A 10,794-nucleotide genomic window follows, 5' to 3' on the forward strand; every position below is an offset into this window, starting at 1 on the left:
TCTTACAAAAAAAGCGCTGCTTGTTTTCAAAGTTGTTTCCCTTTTGAGACCCAATGATCAGTATGGCAAGTGAAGGAGAGCTTGTTTGTGTTTCCATGACAATCATTTAAGTAGCAGCTCAATAACTTTACATCATCTGCCCTATAGATCACAAGGCCTGAAAGGGAAACTTTTTTTCTTTTTTTTTTTTCACTTTCACTTTCATCAACATAATGTAATGACCCTGAAAAGCTATGTTTATTTTATTTGATATCATGAAACTGTTGGCAGTGAAATGTATGTTGGGCATTGGCTTATTTGTGACATGAAGTGTTATACCTAAAACAATCATAATTCACATAGTGATGTTGTGGCTTAAACTCACTGAAAGACTTCAGTTTTAATAACATTCTCAAATCTGATATTTGATTTTTTTGGGCAGTGCCAAGACCTATCATAAAAATAAGTCATCCTAATTAAGATTCTATTAAGTATATTATATATTTTTCTTTATTTGTATAGGTGGTGAACCTCCTTTTTTCAAATTTGGCCAGTGTCATGTGGAGCATTCCAGTAACTAAAGCTATTGCCAGTGCTGACAAGAAGAGAGCTCTTCTGACCAGCCAGTTAGAGGGAGCCAAGAGCAAGCAGCTGGGAGTTAACAGATACGAGGGAAGTGTCCAGGCCAGTGGCCATGGTGCACCTGTGCCATACATCATCCCTCTACCTGGAGCAGCATGTTCCACCCCAGACATTGTTCTCATTCAAAGTGCAGCATTTGATCCTGACCGCTGTGTTGCATGCACAGTGGAGTCAGGTCATACTTTAGTCCACGGATCAGGAGGTAGAGGATATGGCTTAGGAAGTACCGTGATGACCTCAGGCTGCTATCAGTGGAAGGTAGGCAGACTATTTATTCTAATACATTTTTATACTTCTACTTTTGTTTATGAAGAACAATTTAGAGTTATAGTTTAAAGAGCGTCCATTTCTCGTGTGAAAACTTTCAAACACCTTTCTTGGAAGACATGCATGAACAAACAAAGCTCACTGTTAACTGTAATAAGGTTGATTGAAAGATAATGTTAGAACTTATCTACTTAAATTTTGATCCATTGGAAAGAATTGAGTTTTCCAGTTGACCTAGGTTAATTGTGTTTGTGCAACTGAGACAAGTTAAAGGAGAAGTGAATTATGTCATTAATATATTTAGTATTTTTATCTTTTTTTAAATTTAAGAAATATATTAATCCACCCTGCCATTCCCAATTTTCACCTCTTTTTTTTTTTATATTATAGTGGCTATATAATGATATATTTATTTATATAATATAAAAATGAAACAAAACCTCTGTTCTATATGAAAGTGAGACACTTTGATAAGCTCTACTTATATTTTACAGTTCCTCATAGTAAGAGAAAACAGAGGTAATGAAGGGACTTGTGTCGGAGTGTCTAGATGGCCAGTGCGAGATTGTGGCCACCGTACTACAGGAGACATGTGGCTGTATCGAGCTTACAGCGGCAATCTTTACCACAATGGAGAAACCACTTCTCAACTTTCTAGCTTTACTCAGGGTGATTACATCACTGTTATTCTAGATATGGATGCTCGAACGCTGGCGTTTGCTAAAAATGCTGAGGTGGGTGAATTAGTTAAGTAATGTAACTTTTTTTTCAGAACTGTCAGTTTGTTTACACACCTAAAATTAGTTCTAGTAATCTTTTTTTTTTTAACATTTTTGTATCCCATAGGAACCAAAACTGGCTTTTGAAGATGTTGATGCCACAGAACTTTATCCATGTGTTACATTTTACAGTAGCAGTCCAGGGGAAAAAGTAAGATTATTTGTTTTTATTTCAATCATAGCTCATGAGGTAAAGAGGAAACTTATTCAATTTGCTATCAGTCTTTTGTTATAAGAAAAACTAATATTGATATTTTCTAAGCAAATGTATGTGCTTAGGGCCTGGGTTTTCCTCTAGGAGCCTCTAAAGAGAAGTCATCCCTACCTACCACACATTTTTGTATTAACGTTTTTGTGTTTCATTAGGTAAAAATAACTGACATGCATTTGAGAGAAAGCCCAAGGGAACTTTTGGCTGGTTCACCACTGTGTGCCCCATCAGCTGCAGTCATGTCTGAAGCCATGATTAGTCTAATCCTCAGTCTCCATGTAGAGCCTGTCTGGTCCTCAACCATCAATGAACACATGTGTAGTCAGCTGGACACCCTACACACTTGGGTGGAAGAGATGCAACAGCAGCGCCTTCAACAGCAAAGCAGCCTTGGTGGCACTACTGAAGAGAAGAAAGAGCCCAAAACCAAAGATGCTGAGAAAGTGGAAGAAAATTCAAAGGGAAGTCATCCAGCAGAGGAAGAGAAAGGTAAACAAGGAATAAAAGAAATCAAATGAATTAAAGGAATTCCTACTTTATATTTAAAGAATATAGTAAACTAAAATTCATATTTATCATTTAAAAAATAAAGAGAAAAAAAAATTGGTCAGTATGTGGATTGAACCCATGACATTCGCATTATTAAGCACAACTTAGCTAACCTGTAATACTACTAAGATAAAAGTTTCAGCCTGAAATAATTTATTCATAATTTTGCATCCCAACTACAAAATTTACAATTCACTTGAAAGAGTTTTGGTTTTGAATTGAAAGAAAGTGTGATCTAATAGTAGGGATGGAACGAAATATTGAAAAGAATAAAAAAAAAAGAACTCTTATTTACTAGGAATCAGCTTTATTTCCTTAGTTGTGTTCAAACATATTGCTGTTTTTTTTAAGTTAAAAAACCAAACTGTTTTAGTTGTTACATTCTTGATTCATCTTAGCCTTGGTCTGTTTTTAAAGTTTCCTATAAGGTTTAGATCATGTTTCTACTTCACCTCTGTGACATTCCTTCTAGAGGAGGGAATCATTGTATTGGCTTTTGTTTTTGGCAGCTGCTGACATACTTCAAATAGTTGTATGGTCCTGATGAATTTTAGATAGTTGTGGAGTCCTCTAAATTTCTGATGATTGAAAGGTCTTAATATACTTTAGATAGTTGCAGTGGCGTGATGTATGTCGTAAAAATGTTCTAAATAATCATTGATTGAGAAAATGATCAGCTATATTGCTGTTATGAAATTTATAATATTTTTGAAACCCATGAAAAATTTAACTTGTTGTTCCTTTACAGTTTCAGCCATTTAAAAGACATAAAACTACAAACTTCCACCCCAAAACCTATTTCAAAATATTGATTTCAGCTAGAGAATAAAAATAAGTTTTAAAAAAAAAATCATCTATAGACATGATTTCCGAAAATGAAACTTTTGTGTTTTTTTCTCACCAGTTAAAAAGTCCGATGGAGAAAAAAGAAAGGATCATTTGAACAAATTAAAACATGAAAAGAAATCAAACAGAGATGGCCATCTGACATGTCCAGTTGATGATACCAAGCTAGAAAATGCTTGTAACACTGTAAGTTGAATGTCTTCTTATGTCTTGTCTTCCTAACCCTTTGGCTCTCTTTGTCAATAAAACTAGAAATTTTTCCCTTATATCTTAGATTTGGCCATGTTTAGCTGTGATTGCTGGAGTGGACCATGGCCTGAGAATCGGGGGAAGATGCATTCATAAAACAACAGGCAAAAAGGGTATTGTGTTGGGTCTTCCAAGAGAGGCTGCCATCACTGCTAAAGTACAGTGGGATGAAGGAGACAGCACAGTCAGGTTAGAATACTGGATCCTTTTAATTGTTGCTATTAAAAAGCTAGTTTGCTAAATTTAAATAACAATTTATTAAAACCAAACAATAAAGTGAATAACAGTTAATTATTGAATTATTTATGTTATTGAGTATCCTCATTTTCTTTTGTTTTCTCTATGTTCATCTAATTTTTTTGTTTGTGAGAATCCTTCCATTATTTTTTTGTTACTACTTTGTTGTAGTGATACAGTCCTGTCAAACCTAGAACCCTTAGAAGGGCCAGGATTTGATATGTCATCACTTGTTGGATTCCAGTCACATCACCTTGATTCTCTTGTCAAGTTAGCGTTCATGAGAGATTCTAGAAGTCGTGCAGACAGTACTGGATCATTCAGAACTACAGAGTTAGACAAATTTAAAGAACGTGTAGAAACTGAATCCTTGGCAGCAGGTTAATATTTATTTATTTACTAGCCTGGCATTACCCGCGGCCTGCGGGTCTAGGTTTGTGTTTACTAATCTAGTGGATTGGATTTAGATGTATGTTAAACGTAGCTAATGATCCTTTCAAGTTTTTTCTCTTTCGCTACGAAAATAAAATTAGTTTTGCGAAAATGGGTTTACCCAAAGCCGATACATACATATCTATTTTAAAAACGAAAAGAGCGATAGCTTTGTTAAATGAATGGGATTAATAAAGTGAACAATTAAACGAAATAATTTTTAGTACGCGATTCATGAATGAATATAGATTTAGGCCTATCTCAACCCGGCTTCGCAGCTTTCGTAAACGAATGCAGTCTATTAAAAATGCTTTAGAAAACCAAATTTGAATGTTTATTTGATCAAAATATGAAATGAATGGACTATAATTAGTATGTTCATGCGTTAAAGTATAAAACCATCTGTGCGAAGAGAAGTTTTATCATCTTAGAGTTGAATTAGAGTTTTAGATCTAGGGATGGGATTATAAAGTAAACAATTAAACGAATTAATTTTTAGTAAGCGATTCATTACGGTATTGTCTAATGAAAGAATGTTCGTCAGGAAATCTGTAGTCACAGATATAACGAACTAATTAATGCAAAAAATGCTTTTGAAACACAAAATTGAAGGTTAATTTTAGTATATAATGAAATCAATGGATCTTCTTTTGTATTTTCATGTGTCAAAGTAAAAAACTATCTGCGCAAAGTGTATTTCTTAAAATTAGATCTAGGTCTAAATCCTTTTGATCTTTTCTCATGTCAACATTGTAGACATGGCCTAGATCCATAAAATACTATAGCTGTAATAGAGTCGGACAACTTTATTTTTTTTTTAGGGTCTTAAGTTTGTTTTAGGGCTACAATAAATACACTACGGTCTAAGTTGGTACCCAAGGAACATTCCTGCCAAGTTTTATCAAGATTGGTCTAGCGGTTTTGATGTCTATAAGTAACATACATACACCTCACATTCTACTTTATAGTATAGATTTTTGTAGTTGGTTCAGGATACTAGTATAAAGATTTAAAGTGACTGTACACCCTTACTAAGAAAGCAGTTACAAAGAGATGAACTATTATCTATTTATACAACATGTAGACATTAGAGCTCATATTTTTCATTTCATAAATCTTGTTGAAAGTTTGATTCATTATAAACTTGTCAATAACGACATAATTATATCAGATCAACCTTAATAATAATAATAGTTAATAATACAATATTAATTTATATAGTGCTGTTAACAGACATAATGTAGGCTCAAGACACCATGATAACATAACAGACATAAACACCAGAGTTTAAATGGCAAACTAATGTAAAAAAAAGATTTGAACAGATAGGTCTTAGTTGGTTCTAACAGATAAATTGCTTTCAGAAAATGATTGAAACATGTTGCTGCTCCTTTTAAAAGTTTGTTGCTGGTGGCATTGTTCTTGTTATTATAGAAAGATTCTTCAAATATTATTTCATCTTTGTAGTGAAGATTTACTTTCATTTAGTCTTGTTTATTGGCTGCATGTAGTGTATTTAACAATTATGTAACATGTTAAAGCTTTGTTGTTTCTTATTTCCTATAGCTGCTCGTCAGAGAACTAAAGAAAGGTGTGAGCTCTTGATGAGAGAACTGGACAGGGATATATCTGCCATGTTGGAAGAAGATCTCAGTACAGTAGACCACAATGCTGACAAGAAAACTGCCACGGAAGAAGTCAGCAGACAAGGCAGCAAAGGTGCTGCCATTTATTCAGGAGAAATTCATGTGGCACCCCCTGAACAACCCAGGCTTGGGATGAGGAGAGAGATGAGAGCTGTTAGTGTTGATTCTGCTGATACTGTGGCTGATACTTTGACACTGAAACTCAGGAATCCCATTAGCGCATCAGAGATGAATCTCAATTCTGATCTTGACCGGCTATCTCAAATTGGCAGTCAAAATTTAGCAGCCCAGCCTAAAACAGAGCTGATTCACTCAGAGCAAGTTGATTCTGAACAGGATTCATTCTCTAGAGATTTCAGCACAACAGATTTCCCTCTGGAGTGTACAGCTGAATCTCCTGTGCACAACAGACTACCAGAAGATAAAAATACTACACAGGCTACAAATGCCAAACCCAATGCCACCCAATCTACTGACATATCTCATATCACTCCCGAGAAGATCAATCGAGAAAGAGAAATGCACATTCTTAAATTTGCAGCTCTTCAGCTGTCAGCAGTCAAAACTTTGTCTGTCTTGTCTTCATGTGAAAAGTTCTTGGAGCTGCTGCTGGTCCCAAGGAATACATGTAAAGAGACATCAAGTGACAAGCTGTATCTTGACTCTCTTTCTGGCAACAAGGATGAGTCCATGAAAGTCTCCATGAGACAAATGATGAAACTGTTTGTAGCTCGATCAACTTACCCTTCACCATTCAAAAGAGCTGTACCGCTGACTGAAATAGAAAGAGCCTTTAGTGTGATCCATAATTCTATTATTCAACACATAACTGAAGATAGGCTAGGAGTGACCTCTCTTGAAGGTAAATCCTATTATCAACTATTAAATATTATTACCAATTTCTCAATTTCACTTGAAGAATATTTTCATTATGTATATCACTCTTTAAAAGCAAATGTAAAACATTTTCAAAAAGTAAAGTAAAGATTACAGATTAATGTCATTAAAAACTTGTTAGCATATATATGATTTATTCTCTCTACTAGACAATGTAACAAAACTAGCAGCAACCTCTAAAAAAGGACTAGATCTGCATCTGAATGACATTCCATCCTCTGTTCCTAAAAAGATGCAACTAAGTGACACACACATGCCTGGCATGGCTTCATCCGCAGATGGAACTGACGGCACGTCCACATTTGGTACAGGACATCAGACATCCATACTTCAATATATGCGGACCAGCTCAAGGTAGGAAAGTCTTAAAGCTGTCAGTTCAAAATCAATCTGTATGTCTGTATTCTATTCACTGGTGTGTTGCAGCTCTATTGTTTTTTTTGTTTTTTTTTAATATTTATCTCATTTTATGATATTCTCAATCTCTAAACATTATAGTAGACTGGTAGAGTGCTTGGATTATCCACCACTTTGATTCTTGATGGAGAATGGGTTCTTGGAAATGAAAGACTTTCCACCAGCTTTGATGAGTAATGACCTCTGTTGGTAGTTTTTGTATTACACATAAATCAACCTTGTTAACCCCTTTCAACTGAACCAAGCTCTACCTCATCTGTCTTATTGATGATTAAATTTGAAAGGCTGGGTTATACTAACTGACCATAAATTAGTTTAGGAAACTAGCACACATTTTTTGTTCTTTTTGAACTAATTTGGTTAAATTCTGTCCTCTTGACCTAATGCAAGTCAAACCTTATTATATGTATTTTTATTTTACTTAATATTTGTTTGTATCTTTTAGTCTTGAAGACATGCATCGTTTTTAAAATTAATATTTTGTTGAATATTTCAGTGCTGAAGACATGCGGGGGTTTACGAGGCGCATGTTTAATGCGCTGAAGCCAAGTGGCGTACCAGTTATCTGTACCTCCACACCTACCCCAGCTCGCAGACCCCAACCCCCAAATCCCATCAGATCTCGCTCTCCTTCTCCTCCGCCTCCACCTATCGTCACCCCTTTGCTGGAGATGGGTTTTGGACTTCAGCATATCAAGCAAGCCCTTGCAGCCACAGGTATGCTGTTGTTTTTACCATCAAACCATTTCTGTCTCTTCAAAAATGAAAGCGTTGGAGATTGACATGAAAAAGTAAAGTCTTTTCAAAATATTCCAGCGGATAATTCAATTGAATTTGTAAATAAAATATATTTTCACTATGTTCCTATAATTTTCCATATGCTCATGTAAATAACAATTATAAACAAGTATATTAAGTTAAAACTGGCGGGTACTGACATAATTGGAGTGATCTTGAATAATTTTAAATGGTTAAGCGAAGTTTGAATCCAAAGTCAGTAAATCTTCAGCAGAAGTTTTGTGTCATGTGCTTCATGAGACTACCTTTGGATCATAAATGTTTATCTTAAAAGCTCAATTCTATTAATATTTATTCAGAAACTAGCAGCAACCTCTAAAAAAGGACTACATCTGCTGAGCACTACCATCTGTTTCTTTTTGTTTTCTTGCATCCTTAATGGTGTTGGCTGCAAGAACATTTAAGTTTTTGATTAACACTTTGTCTGCCTTTTCATCCTGGTATTTTAGCTTGCAGGGAAAAACGTAGCAAGGATTTTTGGTAATATTAATGTTTAGAATTATGTCCTATAACAATATGGTGACTTATTTTAGCTTGAAGGGAAAAACTTAGCAAGTCCCAAGGAGGAGTCCTATCCCCAACACTTTTCCTAATATTCATAAACGATCTAAATCAAAACCTACCCAAAAAAGTTAAAAGCAGCATGTATGCAGATGACCTTGCCTTAATTAGCACAGAAGAATATGTAGGAACATCGAAATTTCGATTACAAGATGCTCTTGATAAACTCAATAATTGGTCCAAAGACTGGGGCATGCCCATTAACACAAAAAAGACAACATATACCATATTCTCACTGTCAACAAAACAACAAACAATAAAATTAACATTAGATAAGGAAGCTTTAGAAAAAAATGACAGCCCTACTTATCTTGGAGTCACCTATGACCCGAGACTAACCTGGAAAAACCAAATAGATAAAACACAGAGTAAAGGCATCCAGAGACTATCCCTCTTGAAAAAATTAGCTGGCACAGATTGGGGAGCAAATCACAACATCCTGAAAAAGACCTATACCAGTTATGTAAGACCTGTACTAGAATATGGTGCCTCAGCATGGGGCTCAGCATCCCAAACCAACCTAAGAAAAATAGACAAGGTTCAAAATATTGGTCTAAGGATAATGACAGGAGCAATCAAAACAACACCCATAAGAGCTATGGAGGAAACCGCTGCCCTGATTTCTCTGGATGAAAGAAGAGAAATAAAAATCCTTTCCCAATTCACTAAATTGGAAACCTTGGAGAGGCACCCACTCAGAACAAAAATCCACAAAACTGGCACAAAAAACCGTCTCAAAAGGACCAATTTCATACAGGAATCTCTAAACCTAAAAAAGAAACACCAACTTGAAAAAATTACTCTGGAATCCTCGATACACTATAATGAATCTCCACCCTGGGACGAAAGCCCTCTTCCTACTATAAGGGACCATATTGAAAACATAAAAAGAAAATCTGATTACAGACCAACAGAGCTCAAGGAAATAGTGAACTGTTTTCTACATACCAATTACCCTAGCAATCAGTGGATCAGAGTTTACACGGATGGCTCATCCCATAAAGCCACCACAAATGGAGGAGCTGGAATACTTATCGAATGGCCAGATGGAGGAAAACTAGAAAAATCCATTGCAACTGGAGAGGTCTCTGACAGTCACAGAACAGAAAGGGAAGCACTAGCACTAGCTGCTACCATGCTAGCAAATCATCCAAGTTCCCCTCACAGTCAGATTGTCTTTCTAACAGACGCGAAAACAACCCTCCAAAGCTTGCAAAACTCTGATTCCCCTTATATTAAAAACCTCAGAACAGCACTTACAAAGCTCAACAACAACAGCAAAAAAAATGTTATTCAATGGATACCAGCTCACATACAACTAGCAGGAAATGAGAAGGCTGGCACACTCGCCAAGAGTGGGAGAACAAACTCACAAGTAAACTCTGCACTCTATCCAGAAGAAATGAAGAAATTAATTGTAGATAAAATAAATGAGAAATGGACGAGCTCTCATCCAAATCACAAGAAAGATGACGCTTACTATAAGCTATCCCGACAAGACCAACGTCTAATCTTTCGACTCAGGACCGGACACAACAGAATGCGACAACACATGTTCCGGAAGCTCAAAATTGGAACCAGTGAAATCTGCCCATGTGGAGTATCACCAGAAAATGCTGACCACGTCCTCCAAAACTGCTCTCTCTACCAAGAGGCCCGTATAAGACATTGGCCCCAAATCACCCCAATAGAAAGAAAACTATATGGAGAGCTCCCTGATTTGGAAACCACTGCGCAGTTCATCTCATGTATTGGTCTAGTCATATGAACACTCCAACATAACAATGAGAACGATGAAGAAGAAGAAAGAAGAAATGTCCTATAACAATAGGTGACTTATTTTAGCTTGAAGGGAAAAGCTTAGCAAGGTTTTTTTTCTAAATATTGATGTTTAAAATGTATCTCCTATAACAGTATGGTGACTTAGAATATTCTTGTATAAACTGCTCATCATTCTGCACAAAGTTTGTTAGAAAATGTTGGGGGGAAAAAAACACTAAAATCTTGCTTATCATTGTTAAAGCTCTTTTGTCTTTAGTTTTCATTGGAAGAGTTACACCCAACCCAAAGTCTTACATTGAACCTGAATGTCTGCAGGTGTTACCGGACGTGATGTATCAGCCAGATCCACTAATCTTCTTGCCACATGGATGCTGGAGCATCCCATGGAAGCAGAGCCAGAAGACACAGACATTCAGGAGGGTGAGGTTGGCATCAGAGAAAGTATGCCCCCATTTACTATGTTACCAGATGATATTGGCATGCCTCCTTTAACAACAGAAAG

The 10,794-nt window shown here is 35.9% G+C and overlaps 1 protein-coding gene across 1 annotated transcript in view; it reads left to right on the forward strand.

Moving 5' to 3' along the window:
- The window catches only part of LOC106067091 (probable E3 ubiquitin-protein ligase HERC1), a 67,646-nt gene that overhangs the window by 24,384 nt on the left and 32,468 nt on the right, over positions 1 to 10,794 (forward strand). The window contains exons 36-46 of the mRNA XM_056036523.1: positions 502 to 879; positions 1,383 to 1,622; positions 1,735 to 1,818; positions 2,034 to 2,367; positions 3,332 to 3,459; positions 3,548 to 3,711; positions 3,931 to 4,139; positions 5,758 to 6,699; positions 6,884 to 7,088; positions 7,648 to 7,868; positions 10,608 to 10,794. Coding sequence (XP_055892498.1) covers positions 502 to 879; positions 1,383 to 1,622; positions 1,735 to 1,818; positions 2,034 to 2,367; positions 3,332 to 3,459; positions 3,548 to 3,711; positions 3,931 to 4,139; positions 5,758 to 6,699; positions 6,884 to 7,088; positions 7,648 to 7,868; positions 10,608 to 10,794 — 3,092 coding nt within the window. The remainder of the gene's footprint in view (positions 1 to 501; positions 880 to 1,382; positions 1,623 to 1,734; positions 1,819 to 2,033; positions 2,368 to 3,331; positions 3,460 to 3,547; positions 3,712 to 3,930; positions 4,140 to 5,757; positions 6,700 to 6,883; positions 7,089 to 7,647; positions 7,869 to 10,607) is intronic.

Source organism: Biomphalaria glabrata, chromosome 1, assembly GCF_947242115.1.
Source record: "Biomphalaria glabrata chromosome 1, xgBioGlab47.1, whole genome shotgun sequence".
Taxonomy (NCBI): Eukaryota; Metazoa; Mollusca; class Gastropoda; family Planorbidae; genus Biomphalaria; species Biomphalaria glabrata.